Source organism: Leopardus geoffroyi, chromosome D3 (genome assembly GCF_018350155.1).
Source record: "Leopardus geoffroyi isolate Oge1 chromosome D3, O.geoffroyi_Oge1_pat1.0, whole genome shotgun sequence".
NCBI classification, from domain to species: Eukaryota; Metazoa; Chordata; class Mammalia; order Carnivora; family Felidae; genus Leopardus; species Leopardus geoffroyi.
The window spans coordinates 41173602-41198389 of record NC_059339.1 but is presented as its reverse complement, the minus strand read 5'-3'; the positions used below and the strand labels follow the sequence as shown (position 1 = coordinate 41198389).

Genomic DNA, 24788 nt, shown 5'->3' with positions numbered 1-24788 from the left:
CAAAACAGATAAGGATCTTTGGCAGCAATGTGGTAAGAAGTTATGAGCTGAATTTAGAGTCTATTAGTGGAAATTCAAAGAAGTAGGTGAATTCTGACTACTTAGGTAGAGTAAATAAGACTTGATGAAAGAAAAGGGATACATTCACAGTGTCTGGCTTGAGCAATGGGACAAGCAATAGTAAAACTCACTCTGAAATAGAAGTTGCCAGTCAGGAATGGAAATGGTATGCTGACCTGTTGTGTCCATGGGGTGTGCAAGTGAAAATATCTACTAATCTATTATGTATCTGAACCTCAGGATAAAATAATGTAGGTTTGCAATGTAGATTAAGTAAAACTCAGTATGTATTGTGATTGAAGCCATAAGGGTAGATGAATTCACCAAGGAAAAATACATAGGAGGAAGGGAGCACCAGCATCTTGAAGGACGAAGGTCCCTTAAGAGAAGCCTAAAAGAGACTGAGCACTAGCCAGAGAGGTCAAGAAGATAGAAGCTGAGAAAGGAAGAGTCAGGAAGGAATTAACAGTGTCAAACGCAATAACAGGATTTAAACATTTCCGTCAGATTCAGTAACGGCAGTCACTCTCGAACTTTACCACAACCAAATTATTTGACTTTATTTCAATTTTGTAAGTAGTACATTATCCTTTTAGCCAACATTGTTGAAAAAGTGGGCTCATTGACCATATGAATTTCTAGATAATTAAAGTCTGTCCTTGTTTTTGTTGGCAGTCCCTTATAAATGTTCCATACTTCTGCCTTGCTTAGAGCTATGCACTATTTTTCTTACTTTTTTTTAATGTTTTTTTATTATTGAGAGTACGAGAGATAGAATGTAAGGAGGGGAGGGGCAGAGAGAGAGGGAGACCCAGAATCTGAAGCAGGCTCCAGGCTCTGAGCTATCAGCACAGAGCCCAATGCGAGGCTTGAACCCATGGACTCCGAGATCATGACCTGAGCTGAAGTCGGGTGCTTAACCGACTGAGCCACCCAGGTGCCCCTCTCACTTTTTAATGTAGCTCTCAATAGACGTGAACTTTTTCTTAATGGTTCAGCATAATTTATGGACATGACACCAATGTATTCTGTTTTTTTGTTGTTGTTGTTTTTTTTTTTTTTTCAACGTTTATTTACTTTTGGGACAGAGAGAGACAGAGCATGAACGGGGGAGGGACAGAGAGAGAGGGAGACACAGAATCGGAAACAGGCTCCAGGCTCTGAGCCATCAGCCCAGAGCCTGACGCGGGGCTCGAACTCCCGGACCACGAGATCGTGACCTGGCTGAAGTCAGACGCTTAACCGACTGTGCCACCCAGGCGCCCCGACACCAATGTATTCTAAAACAATAAGTTAAGTTAACAAGTTGTCTAGGGACCAAATGTTTTCCTATCAAATAGTTCCAAAGTGATCTTTTTCGCTATATACACTATTACATTCCTAAGAAAAAAATATGTAAGGTAAGACTCTGTTTTAAGAAAAGGTAGTAAAACATGTCTTTCTAAGGGCTCGCTCTCTCTCTCTCTCTCTCTCTCTCTCTCTCTCTCTCTAAGTTTATTTATTTTGGGAGAGAGAAAGCACGAGCCAGGGAGGAGCACAGAGAGAGGGAGATTGAGAATCCTAAGCAGGCTCTGCACTGTCAGCACAGAGCCCAACACAGGGCTCAAACTCATGAACCTCGAGATCATGACCTGAGCCAGAATGAAGAGTCAGACACTTAACTGACCTAGCCACCCAGGCGCCCCCCTCTCTCTCTCTCTCTCTTTTTCTTTTTTAATGGAAAAAAACAGACTACAGAGTTTCAAAATTAAATTTTGGTTTGAAGTTGTCTACCCTAATATTTGTTTATCTATGCAGTAGGTATAGTACTAAAATTTATATTTCACTGAGAAAAATTTAATCTCTGTTTTGTTCCAAAAGTAATGAGGTTTTCTCTTCTACTACTTCAAACACTTTCCTTAGTACATTATTTCTTACATATATTTACCGCTATTGTTAAAATAAAAAAAAGTAGTTCAAAGAATGCAGCTGTTTTTGCCCAACAAGACAATACTGGTTTTTAATCCTGGTCACCTTATAAAGTATGTTATCATTAGAGGCATAATACAATAGTTTCTTTGTCAGGTTTTAACTATTTTACGTTTTTAAAAATCTTCATTTTACACACCTACATATGTAATTTTTAATGTGGAATGGACAGTTCAACATGAGCAGTAAACATTGTCTCCTTTTTTAGCCCTATTTCACCATATTTTTGCTTTGCCTTGCCTATCTGTACTCTCTCATCCTCCTTATCCTCTACAGAATCTCTGTCCTGTGTATCAAGGAGAAACATAGACATTTATAAGAAGTAGACTATAGTGGTGATCCCAGAAGTCTTTGAACCTAGAATTTGGTAAACCTATATTTTAACCCTGGATTTGCCATTGCATACCTGTGTGACCTCAACCTGTTATCTAACCTCTCATAGCCTCAGTTTCCTTATTAATAAAGTGAGGTGTTGTTGGACTACATCAGTGAATCTGAAATGAGTTCCTTCAACATACATTAACGAATATATTTTTTCTCTCAAGCACTATGTGGGAAAGGGGAGGCTATGAATCTCTGGACCAGGTGAACTCTTAAGTTTAGCTAGCTAAAATTAGCTGTATAAATACTGTTTATTTGGAAGATCAGGATAAAAGAATTTTTTTTTTTTAAAGAAGAATATTATTTAGGAAATAGGTAAGCAGTGATCTAATGAGGGCCAGAGTAGGCCATAGACCAGAAAACCTTAGGGTACTAAGAGAGAGATTAAAGAATGATAGCAGAATGTAACAGCTCAATGTAAACATTTATCCATCATCTTTTTTTTCTGAACTTATTTTTATTCCGCATGCCACCTCTGGCTGGTAGTAGTCTTCTGGATCTATGTTGAGATAGACACTGAGCCTGCATCTGCTCATCAGGAAAAGGTGTGATCAGTTTTCACTCTTAATTGGCTGTAGAAAGAATAAATGTGCCACACATTTACTCTCCCTGCAATAAGACGTGATGAAGTGCATGGGCTTGTGAAAGCTGTTTTCATTTAGATAAATAAAATGTTAGTGAAGAACAGAAGCAACTACCTCTAAAACCATTTAGTATTAAGACAAATAGAGCTACATATCTTAGTACTCCCTAGAGAGCTACCGTATTACAAATTGGAGTAGTTGAAATTATTTCCTGATTCATTAGTAAGAAATCTTAAATGTAATATATATCTACTAAATGCCAAGTACTCTTCTAGGTCCTGAGGGGATGCAGCTGCTTTCATTGAGCTTACAATGAAAGTGAATAAATATGTCAGGTAGTAATAAGTGCTATGAATAGGGGCGCCTGGGTGGCTCAGTCAGTTAAGCATCTGACTTTGGCTCACAGTCCGTGAGTTCAAGCCCCACATCGAGCCCTGTGCTGACAGCTCAGAGCCTGGAGCCTGCTTCAGATTCTGTGTGTCTCTCTCTGCCCTTGCCCCACTCATGCTCTGTCTCTGTCTCTCTCTCTGTCAAAAATAACAAACAAATATTAAAAAATAAAAATAAGTGCTATGAATAAAAATAAAGTAAGAGGATTAAGAAATTTGGGGGGCTACATTTGAGCAAAAGCCTTTCTGATAATGTAATTTGAACAGAGCCCTGAAGGAAGGGATAGAGACCAGGTAATATGGAATTGTTTTACTAAAATATTTTTGTTAAGGGGTGCGAGCCTGCTTGGGATTCTCTCTCTCCCTCTCTCTTTGCCCCTACCCCTCTCATTCTCTCTCTCTCTCTCTTTCAAATAAACATTTTTTTTTAAAATAAAATATTTCTGTTAAAATAACATTTGAGACTTAAATGATTACATTTCACTTATTTTAGATAAATGAAATGTTTTATTTTTTAGGGGCTCCTGGATGGCTCAGTCAGTGGGTTAATCATCCGACTTTGGCTCGGGCCATCTCATGGTTCATGGGTTCAAGCCCCACGTCAGGCTCTGTGCTGACAGCTCAGAGCCTGGAGCCTGCTTCGCATCCTGTTTTTCCCTCTCTCTCTACCCCTCCCCGGCTTGTGCCCTCTCTCTGTCTCTCAAAAATAAATTAAAAAAAAAAAAAAGAAGAAATGTTTTACTTTTTAAATTGATAAATCCAGGGGCGCCTGGGTGGCTTAGTCAGTTGAGCATCCGACTTTGGCTCAGGTCATGATCTCACGGTTTGTGAGTTCAAGCCCCACGTCAGGCTCTGTGCTGACAGCTCAGAGCCTGGAGCCTGCTTCAGATTCTGTGTCTCCTTCTGTCTCTGCCCATCCCCCGCTTGTGCTCTGTCTCTGTCTCTCAAAAATAAATAAATAAATGTAAAAAAAATTTTTTTTGAAAGATAAATCTAAAGTTTGTGTTGTTTTCATGATTTCTCTGCCTGGCACTTTAAAAAGTAAATTTTAGTTTATACCTAGGTATGGATTCTTGTTCCGAGCTATTTGGAAATGAGAAGAACATTAGGAAGAACAGTAAGATAAGAACAGATAAGAAAGAACAGTAGGATATTGCTTACTAATTATAGTTTTTAAATTGCCCTACAGATTGTGAATAATATCTTTCATTCTTATATACCAAATTACAAAACTAAAAAAAATACGTATAATTTTTGTGTAAAATTGCAGATGCCAGTTGAAAACCATATGGAATAGGGCTATTTGGTTTACTTTAACATTTATTTTGGTGTTTTTACAGATTGAAACACAATTATCTGAGTATCACAAGTTGGCCAGAAAATTAAAACTTATTCCTAAGGGTGCTGAAAATTCCAAAGGTTATGACTTTGAGATTAAGTTTAATCCTGAAGCTGGTGCCAACTGCCTTGTCAAATACAGAGCTCAAGTTTATGTAAGTAATCATGAAATTAATTAATTAATCTTCAAAAGATTTTTAAATGATATGATTGATGTTTATTTATTTATAACTAATAGTTTAAACATCAGCCTGTTCATGACTGAGGTCAGAGCATGGAAATAAAATACTAAAACCTTTTATCTTCCATCTTTTTGATAGTTAGAAATCTATTATATTTTTCTCTTTGAATTTCAAAGCCTTTTCTTCCTCTCTACCTACTTTATCAACTCAACTATCCAATAGAAACTTTGATTACATTTAAAATACACACCAGGATTATAAAGAGAAAAATTACCTGACTCTTAATCTTAAATTGCTACTTGTCCCAATAGAGACAGATATAAATAAATAATTGCTACATATGTACTTTATTAGAAATGTTTACAAGATATGGTATTGATCAGTTCTTGCCAGAATTAAAGAGAAAGAAAAGTTTCTACAGAAATGGTGAACCTGGAATGAAGTCTTAAAAGATGAGATATTTATTGGGATGGTCTGTGGGAAAGAGTTTCAGGTACAAGGACACACATGAAGGCATGAAATATAACAGGACATTAAGTAACACCAGTAGTCAATAATGAAAAGTGTGCACCTAATTTTTAAATATGTCCAAGGATGTAATTTGGAGAAGAAAATTTTTAAATCGTTCTATTGCAACTTCTTAGTTATTCACAGATATTAGTATTTTAGTAGCCCCCACAGAAATGTCAACTTTCAAAATACTTAGTTTTTGAATAAAGAATATCAGAGTATAAAGCTATGCATTTTTCCCTTGAGAATCATTCATTCAATACATTATTTATTGAGTACATATTAAGTTCCATACCAGCTAGGTGCTAGAGATGAAACACCCAGAAAGATACAGTTCCTACTTTCCCAATGATCACAGTTTATTTGGTGAACAGACTGTGATTAAATAAAGTCAGACTCATTTTCAATAGAAAAAATCCACCCAGTAAACATTTAATCTTTTACTGAATTGTTTCTCAAGCAATAGCTGGGTAGGCAGGTAGACAGACACTAGTGCAAGAAAATAAAACCTGCATCAAATCAGTATAAGAAGGATTACCCAATACAAAAAGAATGCATATTCTTGGAAAAAGGGAAAGTTTTTCTGTGATCTTTGGACATAGTTTTACATAATAATAGAACAATAGAAATAGAAGTAGCATCCAGAAGGTGCAACCCAACCATCACAAATAATATTTGGAGAGAAGTTCTTAGATTAAAAAGGCATTGCATCTTTCAAAGAAAAAGCAGCCAAAATTAAAACTCCACAATTAATAACTTCAAAAGACCTACTAAAAACATAGTAACACAAAATTTTCTTTTGGTGATGAAGATGATTTGGAACAAGAGGTGGTGTGGTTACACAACATTGTACTAAATGCTACTAAACTATACACTTTAAAAGAAGTAGTTTTATATTAAATTCATTTTAACTTAATGATTTCAGTTTAACCATTTTAAAGTGAGTTTGACCTCAATTAAAAAATAGCGATGGGAAACTATTAGAATAGAGGACAAACATAAGGAATGCAAGCAGATTATGAGCTTCAAGACTGGTGAACATGTGGAGAAGTAGGGAGAGTGGCACACCCAGAGGGCATGGAAGCTCTGCATCCCTTTCCAAGTACCTTACGCTCTGCATCTCTCCCATCTGGCTGTTCCTGACTTTTATCATTACTTAAATAAACTGGTAAACATCTGCTTATTCTGGACACCCATCTTGCTTTTTTTCACGGAACAACCTCCCCTGGTTATCTCTCTGCAGTTGTATTTCAAGATCTTCCCAGTTCTTTTTGCAGCCTCAGACTCCTCCATGTGTAATTTATTCAGTCATTCCCTGCTGGTGAATATTTGCTGTGTTTGAAGTCTTTTCTATTATAGTGGAGTTCCAATGAATAGCAAAAAGAAGAAATACAAGCAGATAATTGTGAAACTAAGCAGTCGAAAAGGATTAAGAGAAAAATACAAATTGTTTTCAAGAAAGATACTGCATTAAAATAAGTATACTTATAAAATGTTTAAATAATAGCAGTGAATCTCCAGAATGGATAAAGCAAATCTAAAATTTTCCAGGTATTGAGAAGCAAAAGCAAGTTGCATTCTACAGTTAGAAAAATTACATTGGAAATTAGTTTTATTGTCTTATTTCTGATGTATTAATTTAGTTTAAAAATATCATAGCTTCACTTTTTTTCCCTCCAAAATTGGCTCCTTCTATTGCAATATATAGATGCCTCATGAGAAATTTTGTGATTTCATATATCATATGGATCTCCTAATCCTATGTCTTTTGTAGGTGCCACTTAAGGAACTGTTGAACCAAACTGAAGAAGAAATTAATAAAGCTCTAAATAAAAAAATGAGCTTAGAGGATACTTTAGAACAAGTAAGTAACAAAACAGTTATTAAAAGCAAAAGTAAGGGGCGCCTGGGTGGCTCAGTCGGTTAAGCAATGACTTCAGCTCAGGACATGATCTCGCAGTCTGTGGGTTCAAGCCCCACGTTGGGTTTTGTGCTGACAGCTCAGAGCCTGGAGCCTGCTTCGGATTCTGCGTCTTCCTCTCTCTGTTCCTCCCCTGCTCATTCTCTGTCTCTCTCTGTCTCTCAAAAATAAATGTTAAAAAAAATTTTTTTTAAGTAAAAAAAATAAAAGCAAGAGTAAGATATTTAACACTTAAATGTGATTTGTAATTTTTAACTGTTAAGGAATGAACTTTTAATAAGATATTATGGAAAATGAGAGTTGGGTATACCCTTGACTTGGAAACATTTGAAGTAATTTTTTAAATAACTTAAACATTCTAGGCTTTACATATCATTGATGAAGTGATAAGAAACTGAATAAATTTCCCTTGACTTTAAATGGAGAATTTCCTCCTTCAACTTGAAATAATTTAATATCCTTTTTTTTTTAAGTTTTATTTTTATTTAAGTAATCTCATACCCAGTGTAGAGCTCAAACTCACAACCCCAAGATCAAGAGTCAGTCGCATGCTCTTCCAACTAAGCCGGACGGGCACCCCTTAATATCCCTTTTTGTGCTTAAAGGAATTTGACATGGCTCCCTTAAAAGTAGATATATATCATTTGGGGCTAGAGGCTAAGTAGCTATGATAAATTAAGAGATTTTTATTTATCAAATTTTTCACTCCGCACCATGAAATTCAGGGGAACTCAAATGCCTATAAAAGTCTATTTCCAAAAGTAAGTTTCAGAAAGTTCCTGCTTCTAAGATACTTGAAACATGATATGACCAATATCTCTCAGAGAGAACAGTACTATTGATTTGATAATCTTTAAATATTGTTATACTTGATTAAGAAAAGTTAAGAAGCTACTTCTCAACTGCAAACAAAAGGTATTGTTTATGTGACACCAAATAATTGAAGGAAAACCCCAGTTAATTCGTATCTTCAAGAACTATTGTGGCATTTCAAGATACAAAATCCTATCTTTACCTGGAATAGAAATTTTTTTTCTCATCTGGAAATAAAACCTATGCATTAAACGAATAATTATGCAAGTAACCCACGTTTTTTACATGTTAACAAATTGTATCAAGATTTACTTTGTATTAGAAAGAATTTCCAATCAAAAAAGTAGTAAACTTTGTAATATTAGATAAGTGGGCAGTTTCATGATACTATTGTTATTATAATTTGGGGTTTCTGTAACATCACACATTGGAAAGAAGGAATTGGGACTGCTTTAACAGGTACTCCACAGATGTGACTGTTATTCAAGATGAAGTCTTCCCTTAGCTTCCTTCAGTTTGATTTCTCTCTTCTGTTGGAATGGGCACTAAACCTATAGATTTTCAAACTGAATTGAAACTTTTTAAAACTTTTTTTAATGTTTATTTATTTTGAGAGAGAGAGATAGAACAGGGGAGGTGCAAAGAGAGAGCATTCCAAGCAGGCTGTCAGCACAGAGCCCAGCACAGAACTCGAACCCACAAACCACAAGATCATGACCCAAGCTGAACCAAGAGTTGGACGCTCAACTGACTGAGCCACCTAGGCACCCCAGACTTGAAACTTTTTAAGGGCTATAAGCAGGAAATTTAGGGGGGTGAACAAAATGGGGATTTTAAGATGCGTACTATAGGCTAGGCCCAATATTAATATTCCAAAGGTAAATATAACAAGTTTATATGAAATATAAACTACCATTTGGAGAAAAAGACTGACTTGCGGTTATACTAATCAGATTTGCATTTTTGCAAAACCCCTTTGGGCATAGAAAAAAATGACTTGTGGGGAAGCAACTAAAATTGTTAAGAGGTTAAACCAAAGTACAAATAGAAGGAAGTGGACAGGTTTAGGAAATGTTGAGGTAGAACCCAAGCATTTTTTATGGACTTTTAAAGCTAAGAGGGAAAGAAGCACTGACAGTGACTTCCATTTTCCCGGTGCAGGTAACCCTGCAGAGAAAAAAAATGAGTGCATGTGACCAGGAGAGTACTAGAGATGTTGAGCTTACTGTTTACAGAACGTAGACCTCCAAAAGGAAGCTGAAACAATAGATTCAGAACATAGGGGAGAGATCAAGTCTAAAAATATACATTTCAGGGTCTTTACCATATACATGATACTTTGAAGCCAGATGTGAGTGATATTTCTTAGAATATGTAGAGGAAAGTGGCAGAGGATTAAATCTTGAGAAATAGCACCACTTAAGCAATTCAAGGAAGGAGATTATGGGGAAATTATGGGGAAAACTCTTAGAAGTGGACAAAATAGTTGGAGATCACTGGAAGAGAAAATGCTATAAAAGCCAAAAGCCAAAATAGGGAAGACTTTCAAGAAAGTCCTGATTTTAACTCAACTACTTATTGTAGTGTTAGTTCTCTCTCTCTCTCTCTCTCTCTCTCTCTCTCTCTCCCTCCCTCCCTCCCTCCCCCCCTCTCCCCCTCCCCCCTCCCTCCTCCCTTCCCCCCCCTTATATCATATACACCTTACACCTATACAGTGGTATATATACATTATATCAAAACTAGGGGAAAAAAGAAATGATTAGTAATATCATTTGCTTCAGAGACTGAAGATTAAACTATTTCTTAAATTTGACAATTTAACCAAATTAAGATGGCATAAGATAAAATAGCTATTTGACATAGTAATGACTAAACGTAAATTAATGAATTAAAATAATTAAACAAATGCTAAAATTTCAACTGGGTAAATTTGAAGATCTAATTGACTTTACTCAGCAATTCATGAATTGGGCAGTATTCCATTTAACAATTAGAAACTCTAAAGGACTACAGAAAGGAAAACAATTTTTAATACAGGACAAGGAAGTCACACACATACACACAAAAGGATCATTTCAGGCAAGATTTCACCTCCCTTTGAAAGACAAAAGGGTCTTATGAGGTGGATTACCTCAGTGGTGCTAACCAGAAACTCCAGACTGACCTGTTAAGATTATATTCCTGGGGAAGGTTGAAATTGCAGTTAGGTTGAATATTAAGCTCTGGTTTGGTGACATGGGCCCAGCACAAGTAACTCCATTTTGAACTGGTAGTTTCCTTTAGTTTTCCCCTTTTGATCACGCTATCACCTTGATTGAGAGATACGATCGCAATTTAAGGCATCAGCACCACTTGCAGCTTTTGTTGTTCCTTTGTGTGATATCCATGACCTAAGTCATGACATTTGTGCTTAATCTCTGTGACAGTCACAGGTCTCAGTTCTAGGTTCATATTCCTTAAGTCTGTCATCCTTTTCACTTTTCTGATGTTCTAGTCCTAGGGAGATCATTTGCTGGATAGTTCAAGGCTGCAAACATACACTTAAAGTTTTTGAGAGAATACAACATAGTAGGAGATTTTTATGATTATAACAAATAAGTCCAATGTTTGGACTGTACTTTCCAACCATGGTCCCCAAGACCCAAACCAATCAAAATCAAGTAAGTCAAAGAAAGACCCCACTAAAGGAGTCATCTTTTTAAACCAAGTGGCTTACTCAGTGATCTTATATAACTGAGTTTCAGTTTCCCCAGAAATGTTAGTCCAGGTGCAACAGGTAGTGTTGGCCATAGCACAAACACCTCCCTGGTCACTTAAAAGATAATCAAGGGCTGTCCTGTTACCAAGAACAACTTTGGCCAGAGTCAAAGGAAGCTAATTTTGAGTCATGAATGCCTCCTACGAAATCCCTCTGACTTGACAGTTTAAATTTAGGGAGTTGACCAGTGAGGTATCTCAGTATGGGCAGTTAGAGGCACAGTTAAATAACCTAAGAGGCCTTATCCAATTATATGTTAGCCATTTAAGCCTTCATAGTCCCAGGAGGGATGATAACCACCACAGACAAAGAAAAACCCTGTTGGGGCACAAATCATTCCCATTAAGGAAGTCCTGTTAATGGATTAAATCACAAGGATTGCTGCATTTACCTATACACACCAAGGGTCAGTTAGGTTTTGTCCTAGCCTGAAATAAAAAGTTGTTCCAAATACCCCCTTAGCAATGGCCTGGGAGATACAGATGATGGCTTTATCTTTCCAGACCAGTGCCAAAGTAAAGGAAGAGAATAGAAGATGTTATGTTTAGTTAAAGTACGAAGTCTTGAGAAGAAGCAGTCTACCTTGCTGTCAGCTATTTCTCTTCTTGGTCAATTTGACTGGGAAGTCTCCATCATTTGCACAGGACTAGATGTCAGGCAGAGCCTTCTTCAGCTGTGAAATATGTATTTAGGGTTCAAGTCCCTGAAATCTTGCTGCCATCTGGGTAGTAAGGAAGTAGTAATAGTCCCTTTCAAGGAGATTCAAGGCAGTCTTGGTTCTTAATGTTCCAAATCAGAAGTCAGGGGAGAAAAATGGAAACATTAATTTGGACAGTTATAGCCAGATATTTGAAGAAATTAGAAGAATCCAGGACCTAGTCCAATCTATAGGTATGTAACGGAACCTCAGAGACAACAGGATTAGAATTTAATATCTACACAGGTTCAAACATAATTTTTCTCTCTACAATTACCCCCATTTTACCAAAGATAACCACAATAAAACTAATTTATATGCATTAGACTTGGCCTGATTAATTACATAAGAATAGCAAGAAAAGTGATTGACCATATAAGCTCTTTTTAAAATTACTTTGCTGGAAACTTGTAAGCAAGGTGTACCAGATTGATTTTTGCAAGGGACTTTATTGACTCCCTTAAAGTCCACCTTAGTTCCTTAAGAGTGTCCAGTCATATATGAGTCTATGCAAACCTCTCTCAAATATGAAAATCCAATCAAAGCCTTGATAATATACCCAATATTTCCAATTGTGTGTCTTATTACAAGGAGACAGATTGTTAATGAACTTATACAAATAACTAACTGTATTATCATGAAAAGAATACTCAAAAGAGTTTCCAAAATCTGGACCAGGTAGAAAAAGTAAATGTTTCATCATTGCTTATAAAGATATACTTTAGGAGTGTCGGGGTGGCTCAGTCTTGGTTAAACATCTGACTCTTGATCTTGGCTCAAGTCATGATCTCATGGTTTGTGGGATGGAGCCCTGCATTGGGCTCTGTGCTGACAAGCGCAGAGCCTACTTGGGATTCTCTCTCCCTCTCTCTCTCTGCCTCTCCCCCACCCAGATACATAAACTTTAAACATATATATATATACACACACACATATAACCAATTTGTTGTAAATCCTACATATCTTAAGACAAAGGTGTCCTTAAATCTGGAAAAGCAAAACATTAGACAACAGCATTTCAAACAACAAATCATAAAAAGTTATCATCCTCCTCAGTTCATTCAGTTCCATGTTACTAATTCTTATTATACTTGAATACAGTTCACTGTTAGTTTTGGAAATTCTTACCCAGTTCAGTTTTATGATCATAAAGTTATCAGAAATCTGTACTTGTCAAAAGCCCTTTCCTTACATCTCCTTGAAGATGAAGTATTTTTGCAGGAAACTATTGCAGAGTATCAGGGTAAAACAATAACAGTCTGTGAATGACAAAAGACTTGTAAAAATGTCCATTGTTGAAATCTAATTAAAGTTCACTATAATGGAATTGACAAGGAAAGTTGGTTATTTCAGTAACATGGAATATTTTAAGATAATAAGTGAAATTATGACTGATAACACTGTACCAAGATATATTAGACTTTGGGAATTTAGTACAATTTCTAGAAAACATATATTTACATAAATACAATAGAAAGAAAGCTTAGTCTTCTTACTTGACAATACTTCCCGCATAATTTAACATATCAAATAAGCCTAATTAGTTTAGCATCTCTTCTTTTTCTGGAGCGATAACAAGTCTTTGGGAGGTTCTAGAAGCCCTCCAGAAAATCTCAAAGTTAGTTTGAGGTTGAAAAGTTAGTTCGCTTTGGAGAAGTTTGTAGGAATATCAAGAGGTTTTAAGATACTTTGTCAAATAAGATCATAGGTCACTGTGAAATAATACTTAGTTATCCATTTAACTATGGTGACAAAGACTTCACAGACAAATACAAAAAGTAAAATAGTTATAAGTAAAACTTAGCTCTTCTAGTAGAGAATGCTCAGCTTTCTTAAGTAATCAAAGACCTGATAAAAACAACACAGGAAATTATTTTAAGAAAACAAAATCTTTGCTTTCTAGGCAGATTACTTTAAAAGTTAAGAAAAAAGTTTGCTTAAATTTCTAAATAAGAGTGGACCAGTAATCTAAGAAAACTTTGCTCTATTAACAGAAAGAAAACCACATTCTGTTTGTACTAGCTTATTTTTTATATTAAAACTCTTTTACTTAATTAAATTTATTCTTTTTTTTTTTTAATGTTTATTTGAGAGAGAGAGAACAGGGGAGGGGCAGAGAGGGGGGGAAGAGAATCCCAAGTCCCTGATCCGGGGCTCAGACTCGTAAACCGTGAGATCATGAGCTGAGCCAAAATCAAGATTTGGACACTTAACCGACTGAGCCACACAACAGCCCCTAAATTCATTCTAATCAGCCAACCCTGACCACACATAGAATGTGTTTCCCTTATTATTTCTAGCAATTTCAGTTACACATAATAGAATTTTTAACCCTCGGAAACTTTTAATTTCTAGTGAAATCTAAGTAAGAAATTATAAATTGTCTTTTCCATTACCATTATATGAATTAGTAGACTAATAAATACTTTTTTATGACTTTAAGAAACATGTGCTTTCTCACAGAAGATTTGTCAGAGCAGCATAACACATGTTTACTAGTAGACCCACATAGCTTTATAGTTCCTCTGTAAAAGGAAGTAAAAAGTGGATAAACCGATATTCAGTAATTAATGTTTCAGTATTTTATCTTATTTGGAAATAATATGAATAGTGAATGAATTTAACGCAACTCATCGTTTAACTTAACCTAGCAAAACTTTAAAGTTCCAGGTTAAAAAAAAAGATTTGGGAAAACTATTTAAAAATTCACCTAAAAACTTTTTATCTAATTTACATCCATTTAATATACTTGTTCTTTACTGTGTTTATTTTTTAACATTTTTAAAGTTTACTTACTTATTTGGAGAGAGAGATGCAGAATGCCCAGCAGGCTCTGTGCTGAGGCTCTAACTCACAAACCAAATGATTATGACCTGATTGAGATCAAGAGTCAGATGCTTAACTGACTGAGCCACCCAGGTGCCCCTTTACTATGTTTAGTTTACCCACCAAAAGTTTATTAAACAAAGTCACCCATCAGCCCAAGCTAATTTTTCTTGCTGACAAATTTTGTAACAGATAACATTAACTCATTTGATTGATAAGCCCAGGTGGAATAAGACTTGTATGTAAGTATTTTATTCAATGTTGATAACTCTTAAGGAAGGTTTATTTTAATTAAATCAACAAAGTTAAGCTAACTTAAGCACTTACGTGATATGCATTCAGAAAGCATTTGGGTTAGGGGTGCCTGGGTGGCCCAGTCGGTTAAGCATCTGACTCTTGGGTTTTGCTCAGGTTACAATCTCACAGTTCATGAGTTCCAGCCCTGCATCAGGCTCTGTGCTGACAGTGCGGAGCCTGCCTGGGATTCTTTCTCTCCCTCTCTCTTTGCCCCTCCTCTGCTCTATCAAAATAAAAAACTTAAAAAAAAAAAAAAAGAAAGAAAAAAAGCATTTGGGTTAGTTTCTATTATATTTTAACAATTTTTTATGAATACTTTAAGCACTTATTTAAGTCCAGTTAAATAGAGCTTTTTTACAGACTAATTTTAGTAAGACAGTCCAGAGGCAGAAAATACCACACATCTATAACACACATATAATAGACACACATAAACATATAAACAGAGACCTTATAACTTGTGTTTTTCATTTTTTTTCTTGATAAAAATAACCTTCCTGAAGTTGTACTTTAACATGTACATCTCAAAGGCACCAGGAAAGAATACAAGTTACAAGTCATTTAAGATAAATAGAGGAGGTTTGGGGATTGTTTAAAATAAAAATAGATGAATTTTGTATTGTCTCTAGGGCTGCATTTCTAGTTTTGTAAAGAAGTGAGTAAATTTAAAGATCTAATTGGCTTTGTTCAACAGTTCATGAATCAGGCAGCATCCCATTTAACAAACAGAAAAGAGCTTCAAAGGACTATAGAAAGGAAAGTTTTTAAAGGCAGGACAAGGAAGTCATAAACCAAAAAAGAGGATTATTTCAGGCAAAGTCACCTCCCGTTGAGGAACAAAATGGTCTTATTAGGCAGATTATTACCTCATTGGTGCTAACAGATTCCAGACTTGACCTGTTAAGATTACATCCCTGGGGAAGGTTGAAACTGCAATTAGATCTGGAGAAATAAAAACATAGTTATGAAGGAACTTGTCTATTCTTTTTTTTTTTTTTTCTTTTTTAAGTTTATTTATCTTGAGAGAGGGAGAGCATACAAGCAGGGAGGGACAGACAGAATCCCACTTAGGCTCCGTTCTCACAGCAGGACTCAATCTCATGAACCTTGAGATCATGACCTAAGCCAAAACCAAGAGTTGAACATTTAGCCTACTTAGCCACTCAGGTGCCCTGGAGCTTGCTGTTCTTGATTACTGGTTGCATTCTTATTCTGTAGGCACCAGATACCATTGAAGGTTTTTAAGAGAAAGCAGAACACCTGTGTATTTTTTTTAATGTTTCTTTTATTTTTGAGAGAGAGGGAGGGAGACACAGAATCGGAAGCAGGCTCCAGGTTCTGAGCTGTCAGCACAGAGCCCAATGCGAGGCTCAAATGCATCAACTGTAAGATCATGACCTGAGCCAAAGTCAGACACTTAACCAACTGAGCCACCCAAGTGCCCCAACACCTGTGTATTTTAGTAAGCCCACGATGTTGGCATTTTGAAGACTGAGTTAGAGGTACATGAAACTAGAGACACACAGTTAAGAGACCTAACAGTATCCTGAGTGATAAGTAAAGCCTCAAACCAAGGCTATTGCAGTGACAATGGAAAAAAGAAATATAAAGATTGAGACTATGTAATTTAGTGGTCTATTTGGATGTGAAGGTTAAGGAAGAAAGAAGTTAAGAATGCAGGTGTCCACCTTTGGTATATGCTGTTAAAGGAAAAGAAAAATTAGCCATGACACTTAATGGTGGTAAGGTAGACTTTATTCAAGGGGGAGCTATTACAAAGAAGTTTTATAGTAGGTGAGAAACATTGGGCTTATCTCCAAGTACAACTGAAAGAAAAACTGGGAATTAATAACCAAGGAGTAGTGTGCAGATCAGTGGATAAAAATTTACTGAGGGAAATGCTGGGGGTAAAGGAGGATTCTGTCTAAACCAACCTAATAGGGTTTATACTGAAGGCAGGTCAAGGTGATCAGATATCAACTGGGAGATGTTGGAGAATGAGGAACCTGATTAGATATTGAGGTTAGGGATTCTGATTAAATTGTCTTAGCATGGTTCTTGCTAAATCTGAACAATATAGAGGACAAACACAAGCCAGAAAGAGAGGTCAGGGGCACCTGGGTGGCACAGTCATTTAGGTGTCTGACTTTAGCTCAGGTCATGATCTTGCAGTTTGTGAGTTCAAGCCCCTGTCGAGCTTTGTGCTGACAGCTCAGAACCCGAAGCCTGCTTCAGATTCTGTATCTCCCTCTCTCTCTCTCTGCCCATCCCCACTCATGCTCTGTGTCTCTCAAAAATAAATAAATATTTAAAAAAAGAAAGAAGAGTTCAGGAGAGCATGAATGGTTTGGTCAAGAAGAGGATCTTTCAGTGGTGATATTCTAGAACCTTGATAAAGAATACAAGAGAAGGGTATAGAAGAATTTCAGGCTGGGGTATGCTGAGTTTCAGGTCTCTAGGACATCAAAGTGGAGAATGCCCTGTAGGAAGTTGAAGTTTGGGCATAGTTGTAAATAAGTATCTCTTAGCATGTAGTAATTAAAGCCAGGAGATCTTTCAGGTGTGAAAATGAGAGAGAGACAGAAAGAGAGAGAAAGAGAGCTCTCACAAGTGAATAGATAAGAATACAGCAAAGATCAGAATCTTGGGAGAACATCCACTACCAAAGTACAAGCAGAGAAAGAGAAATCTGTAAGGAAGAATTAGAAGGACCTCTCAAAACTTAAAAGAGAAAACTAGGAGCTTCCATGGTCATAGAAACCAAGGAAGGGAATTTCAGGAGGGAGTGATCAGCAACTACAAATGTTAGATAGATATCTAATAAGATTAAGTCTGAAAGGTGTTCATTGACTTTAGTAATTGAGATGTTACTGGTGATATCTGCAAAAGCAACTTCATGAAGCAGAGGAGCCAGAAAGCATATTATTATAGACTGAAGTTTAATGGTAGTAGAGGAAGATGCTGTAGAATATGAATAGTCTACTCTCTATGAACTACTACAAATTAGACTATCACAAAAGTTTGAGTCTGAGGAAAGAAAATGGAATAATAGGAAGTGGTATATGGAAAAGGTTTTCATTTTTGTGCAGTGGGGTTTTTTGGTGGGGGAGGGAGTTGTTTGGTTTTAAAGATGAGTGCGTTCAGGGGCGCCTGGGTGGCTCAGTCGGTTGGGCATCCAACTTGGGCCCAGGTCATGGTCTTGCAGTTGGCGCGTCAGGCTCTGTGCTGACAACTCAGAGCCTGGAGTCTGTTTCAAATTCTCTGTCTCCTCCTCTCTCTGCCCCTCCCATGCTCATGCTCTGTCTTGCTCTGTCTTTCAATAATAAATAAACGTTTAAAAAATTGTTTTTAAGATGAGTGCATTCAAGGGAAAGATAGTAAAGTTTAAAAAATTATGATCAAAAAGGATTGATGGGTTTGAATATGGTTCATGAAGAAATATGAAGGCTTGGGGTCCAGAAAAGAGCTAAATGTGTTGCTTATCTTCATGAGTAAAATGGGTGTCCTGCACCCTGAAACTGACTGGAAGGAAGAAGGAAAGTTCTCAAACAAATGTTTTGGTTGGGTTGACTGAAGGCAAGAAGTGATGGAATTCTATTCTAGTGGCTTCTGTCTTCTCAATGACAGAAGAAAAAAAAATCATCTAATTAAAGTAACTAATGATATCTTCTTTGCTTATAAACTGCTGGACAGTTGCTTATTGAATGAATGAGTGAATGAATGAATGAATGAATGAAAAAAAATACTAGAAGAAGTATGCCAAATATTAATAGTGGTTCTTTGGGATTGTAGTGTTATTGGTAATTGTTATTTTCTTTAAGCTTTTCCTTATTTGCCACCATGGAAATGTATATTTTTGTAACTGGAGAGGGGAATGTTCAATTGATGAAACTTTAATAAAGCTTACATGGAAGGTAGAAGCTGCTCAGAGATAAGTAAACATGATTTTGACCAAACATGACAGCCTAGTGGAAGTCTGGTTATTTGGGTGTCCATTGGTCTTATTGCAGGTAAACTTAATGCAACAACTTGTTTAATTTAGTAGTTATTTCAGAAATAACATGTCTTTAGACTGGAAGTTGATAGTGTCAAGGCCAAGGGCAAATTGTCCCAAGATGTGCCATTTGGCATGCAGCGTATTTAGAGCTGAAAACATTCAAGACCCAAAAGACTCAGAAACTTTGATCTCCATCCCCTAACTGCCTAAAAGAATTTAAAGGATCTGCTCCCAGAAGACAGCTATCACCACAGATAACTACAGTATAATATAAACTGGGGGTGGTAGACAGGGAGGAACTTAGCAAAGTCCCTTTGTTAAAATTCCTTTCTGTGTCCCATTGTGTCTGTGTGGCCCAGCAAACATTGGTTCAACAAACATTTACTCTTTTCATCTTCCCATGAATTGCTGTCCTTTTCTTGAAGTCCCAGGCCCCTACCCTTATCCTTAGTTCAGGATAACACTCATACTTCATTTTGCCTGTCTTTAGAATCTCATATCTTTGTGGATTCCCCATACATACGAAATTAAATTTGATTCTCTCCTGTTAATCAGTCTCATGTCAGTTTAATTCTTAGATCAGCCAAAAGAATTTTAATGGCAGAGAAAATTTTTTCCTGCCCAACAGTAGCTTCAGTAACTCCATCCTTTAAAATAACTTGAAAGTCAGGTGGTATAGAAAAGTCCTTGGAGGGGCGCCTGGGTGGCGCAGTCGGTTAAGCGTCCGACTTCAGCCAGGTCACGATCTCGTGGTCCGTGAGTTCGAGCCCCGCGTCAGGCTCTGGGCTGATGGCTCAGAGCCTGGAGCCTGTTTCTGATTCTGTGTCTCCCTCTCTCTTTGCCCCTCCCCCATTCATGCTCTGTCTCTCTCTGTCCCAAAAATAAATAAACGTTGAAAAGTCCTTGGAGTTAGTAGAACATGTAGTTTGGAGTTTGGGGCATATGCTGGTTGCATGATCCTAAATGAATAGCATTTATTCTAGCCAACTCTTCTCATTTGTAAAATAGGAAAAGAATATTCCTTACCAACGGACTTTGATAATTGAATGTGAAGTATATGCAAGTTTTTTTAATAAATATGTAGTCATTTTACCATCCTATCTTTTACCAAATAACAATTGCTTCATTAAATTTTTCCCAAATATATATATAAACATAATTTTTTTATAACTTCATATATGTGTTGAATCATTCTTTTAAGGAAGGATCCAGCAGGGCGCCTGGGTGGCGCAGTCAGTTGAGGGTCCGACTCTTGGTTTTGACTCAGGTCATGATCTCATAGTTCATGAGTTCGAGCCTCACGTCAGGCGCTGTGCTGATGGCTTGGAGCCTGCTTTGGATTCTGTCTCTCCTCTCTGCCCCTCCCCAGCTTGTGCTCGCTTGCTGTCTCCCTCTCTCTCAAAAATAAATAAACTTTAAAAAAATATATCCAGCTTATTTATACATTTTGCTATATTCTGTTTCCTGCAAGAAATACCTTCTTGGTCTAGCTGGAAAACGTTCTGTATTAATTACTGGTATCACCTGGTATTAGCACTTGTTGACAGGAATTGAATTTTGGAAACACTTTTTTTTCTTTAGTTTTGGTTTCAACAGATCTTAAAGCTCAAAGTTTAATAAGACTAAATGTGGTTACCTTATTACTTTTTGGAAGGAAGCACTGACTAATAACCAGTTAGCAAACATCCAATGAAATCACTATTCATACTTCTCTTTTCTCCTAGAAAGTAAACAAATGGGAAACTAGATAGCTAACAAAATAGATCAAGTCTAAGTAAAGCTAGACTTCAAAACTAGAGGGCAAAAACAACTTATATGTACTAATAAATTAATATTAAAATGTTAAGAGTATATGTAATATGTATAATATTGTTACAGTATAGAGCTTAAAGACACTCCCACAGCTACTAGTGGAAGAAGCTATTGGTATCATTATTTTACTGAGAATTAAGCTACATTTTTTTATTCCTAACCAACGCCACTCTGCATTTAAGTATTATATGTTAAAAAACATAAGTTGTTTTTTTGTTGTTTGAAATTCCTCTTTGGGGAATAATAAATTTGGGGGTAAATGATAGGTGAGAATAACATGGTTCAGTTAGTAGACTTGATAATATGAAAGTTCTATAACTTATTAAGATGTTTTTGATGTATGGTTGTGATTTCTCAACCAAACTTTTTTTCCCCAAGTTAAATACAATGATAACAGAAAGCAGGAGAGGTGTAAGAACTCTGAAAGAAGAAGTTCAAAAGCTGGATGATCTTTACCAACAAAAAGTTAAGGTAAGAACTTTGTCATAGTCTATATAGGTGAGCCAAACTATGTCATAATATTTGCATGTTCTGACATCTAACTGAATCTCTAAGCCATATCCTATAACTTGTGTTTTAGTCTCATCTTCCAAAGTTTATTTTAAAGAGTTATTTTGTTCTTTTAAAGGATTTTTTTCTGGAATTGTGCTGTTATATCCTAGAACATGTTTACTGCCTAATTAATATTTTAGACTTGCTTATAAGATTCTGCATGCTTGTAAGACCAAAACATGTTTTAAAAATAATCTCTTCTACCTTTTATAGAGATTTAGTGTTAAGTACTCCTAAAGCATAAACCTACAGTAAGGCCTGTGTATATGGGATAGCCTGTAAAGAGTCATTGCAAACTGACTATCTTGACCAAATTTCAAAGACCATTTGTATGAAATCTAGAATGTGGGTTCATTTCCCACCACCTCTAATTCATCCCCTTTCTGGCCAGCATTTTACTTAGGGAAGCACTCATGTGATTGTTCATTACCACCTATCCAATTTAGGTGAAAATTTTAGTCATACCAATATTATTTACTTGGTTACACCAAAAAAGTAGCAGGAATTGAAAACTTATCTCTTGGCCTTGTACTGTATTATGTTTAGGGACTATACATTTTGTTAGGGTAAAATTTTTAGAAAATATGCCACGGTAATGTGATCTACATGTGAAATATGAGGCAATTGGTAATCATTTGTATTTTTTCATATGTTCTCCATGACAGTACCTCAGTGTATTCTCTTAAAGCACTTCAGTGAAAGGCTCTCATATTTCATTTTGAGAAACCTAAGAATTGATGACCCTGAGCTCCTTTGCCTGTGCATAATTAATACACTTGTGAAATAAAAGTAGTATGAAAGTGACCCACATTTTTGCCTATATAAAAGGCCTTTTTGATGATCATAGGAAAAATTCAAATCAGTATCATAAGATTTCCTATAGTACATACTTGAAAATACTGCTGAGTGAATTCTATACAGGCCTGTTGAGAAGGTCACATTTAGATTACATTTAGGTTGACACTATAAAATTCCCAACGGAGTCTTTTAAAGTCTCTTACATGTAAAATAGTACACATTCTGAGAATACAAATGGTGATGCAACCTGATTTTTTTCAATGCTTCACATATATATGGTACATGGAGTATACATAGTATATGGAGTATATAGAACTTGAGTATCACACACCACAAGGGTGGCTTTATCTTGATAGGAAGCTGAAGAAGAGGACAAAAAATGTGCCAATGAGCTGGAGTCCTTGGAGAAGCACAAGCACCTGCTGGAGAGCGCTGTTAACGAGGGCCTCAGTGAAGCTATGAATGAATTAGATGCTATTCAGCGAGAGTAAGTTTGTGTCACCAAGATTTATAATGTGTATTTTCAGGTTAATTATTTAACTTTTTACTAGATCTTCATTTATTTGCTTTGATTTATATTATAGAGCTATTTGGGGGAGAAGGAGTAATGAACAGTACTTACATGAAAGCAGCTTATAACTTGAGATACTGTCCCTAAACAAATATATTCTGCAACTATTATAAAAAATCATTCCTTTTTAAATGTTTTTATTTATTTTGAGAGAACACATGTGTGCAAGCAGGGGAGGGGCAAAGAGAGAGGGGGAGAGAATCCCAAGCAGGCTGCATGCTGTCAGCACAGAGCCGGATGCAGGACTCCATCCCATGAATAGATCACGACCTGAGCCGAAACCAGGAGTCAGATGCATAACAAGACTGAGCCACCCAGGTGCCCCAGGAATCATTTATTTTTAGATCTAATTAATAAATAACTTTTAAACCCTGAAAACAACATAAAATTTTAAATCAATTTAAATACTTTGGCTATTTGTTAGTATTTTTAAGATATGTATACTTTCTAGAGATCACCTGTATTATATAGTAAACTATATACTATAAATCATACAATCGTTCTATAACACAACTTGTGTCCTCATAATAGGCACCACAAAATCATGCAATAAAAAATCAGGACTTATAGGAAAATTGGGATTAGGGCACAACACTCAAAATCTCTGTCAGTGACACACAAACAAAAGATAGGAACCTAACAAAAATGTTAACACAATTGTACACATTGTAAATGGTTAAGAAATACATAAATGCTATGATAAATATGACACTTTATCTTAAAAAGACTTGAAGTTTGCCTATGGAAATGAGCATTCAAAAGGTTGCAACTTGTAAATTATTGAGATGGGGTGGAAGGAGGATTACCTAAAATCAGATGGAAAGTTTTTTTTTAATGTTTTTATTTATTTTTGAGAGAGAGAGAGAGAGAGTGAGTACAAGCTGGGGATGGATAGAGAGGCGGACAGAGGATCCGAAGCAGGCTCTGCACTGACAGACCCAGTGTGGGGCTTGAACTCACAAACCATGACCTGAGCTAAAGTCGGACACTTAACCAACTGATCTACCCAGGTGCCCCTCAGATGGAAAGATTTAACACCAGATGTGGATGCATGTGGCTCATCACACAATGCAATGAACTGACAGAGCTGGTACACACACACATTTGTGGGCTAATGTGTTTTGTGTATTCCTTTGCGTCTGGATTCAGCTGAGTACAGCTTTCTACGTTCACTTAGTGTTTCTCAAGAAGGTAAAGACATATAGGAATGCCTGGCTGCGTCCGTTGGAAGAGCATGCAACTCTTAATCTCAGGACTGTGCGTTTGAGCCCCACGTTGGGTGTAGAGAGTACAAAAATAAATAAATAAACTTAAAAAAAAAAAAGGAAGGAAGGAAATGGCATAAGCAAATACAAATTTTGCATTATGCTCAAATTGCTACATAATATATCAGTCCAGTTGGAACAAATACATATTTCCAAACAAGCAGCATAACTGTATATATTATGTTACATTTCTTAGAAGTTCTTCATTATCAAATTACACACTGTCAAGTTTTCTCTCTTGGTTTCCCTTATTTTAAACCTTACATAGGAAAAGTTTTAGCCACATTGTTTATTAACAGTAACTAAAATAGCAACATCCCTTTTTGAAAGAATATTCTGCCTTTTTGTATATAATTCTCTCATGCAACCTATGTAAAATGAACATACCGAATAGGTAATCCATATGCTCTTTTTTCTAAAGTTTCAATAAAGGGGCCCTCAACTAAAAAAATTTCACTTTTAGGTTAGAAGTACAACCCTTCAGAAAATCATACCTCTTCATTTGCTTATTTGTAGTTTAGGGATAAAAAACTCAGCTGAAGGGTTTTTTGGCTTGCAGTTTTTGTTTTTAATTTGAATTTGCATGCCTAAAGGTAAGACTCCCACTCCCCCATTCAAATGTATTTAATTCCTTGCCCCTGAAAGCATTTAAGTTTACAGTCTTTTTGGAGATTCAATTAAGACCATTTGCTCCCAGGTTTTATATGTTAAAGCATGAGGTTTTGGTGCTGTATTGTTTTGTTGCTTGCAAAGTATCTTTGAAAATGTTTTTTGGTTTCAATGGTTGAGAAGCAAACAGCACATATACAATCACAACGTGGTCTTATTGAATATGAAAAGAAGTGAGCTAACTAGAACTGATACATTAAGTTTTTCCTAAGCAACACAAACAAGACTGTTTATTCTACAGATACCAACTAGTTGTGCAGACCACAACCGAAGAAAGACGAAAAGTGGGAAATAACTTGCAGCGTCTTTTAGAGATGGTTGCTACACATGTAGGGTCTGTAGAGGTAAGTGTATGAAGGTCTCTCCTACATGCTAAGAAAGCTTTTTAAAACGATATTTC

The 24788-nt window shown here is 36.2% G+C and overlaps 1 protein-coding gene across 2 annotated transcripts in view; it reads left to right on the top strand.

Annotated features, from left to right (window-relative positions):
• NDC80 (NDC80 kinetochore complex component) overlaps positions 1-24788 on the top strand; it is a 62194-nt gene that overhangs the window by 24962 nt on the left and 12444 nt on the right. For both annotated transcript variants that reach the window (XM_045459742.1, XM_045459743.1), the window contains 5 exons: positions 4723-4875; positions 7187-7276; positions 20912-21004; positions 22240-22370; positions 24630-24732. In XM_045459742.1, the coding sequence (XP_045315698.1) occupies positions 4723-4875; positions 7187-7276; positions 20912-21004; positions 22240-22370; positions 24630-24732 (570 nt within the window). The remainder of the gene's footprint in view (positions 1-4722; positions 4876-7186; positions 7277-20911; positions 21005-22239; positions 22371-24629; positions 24733-24788) is intronic.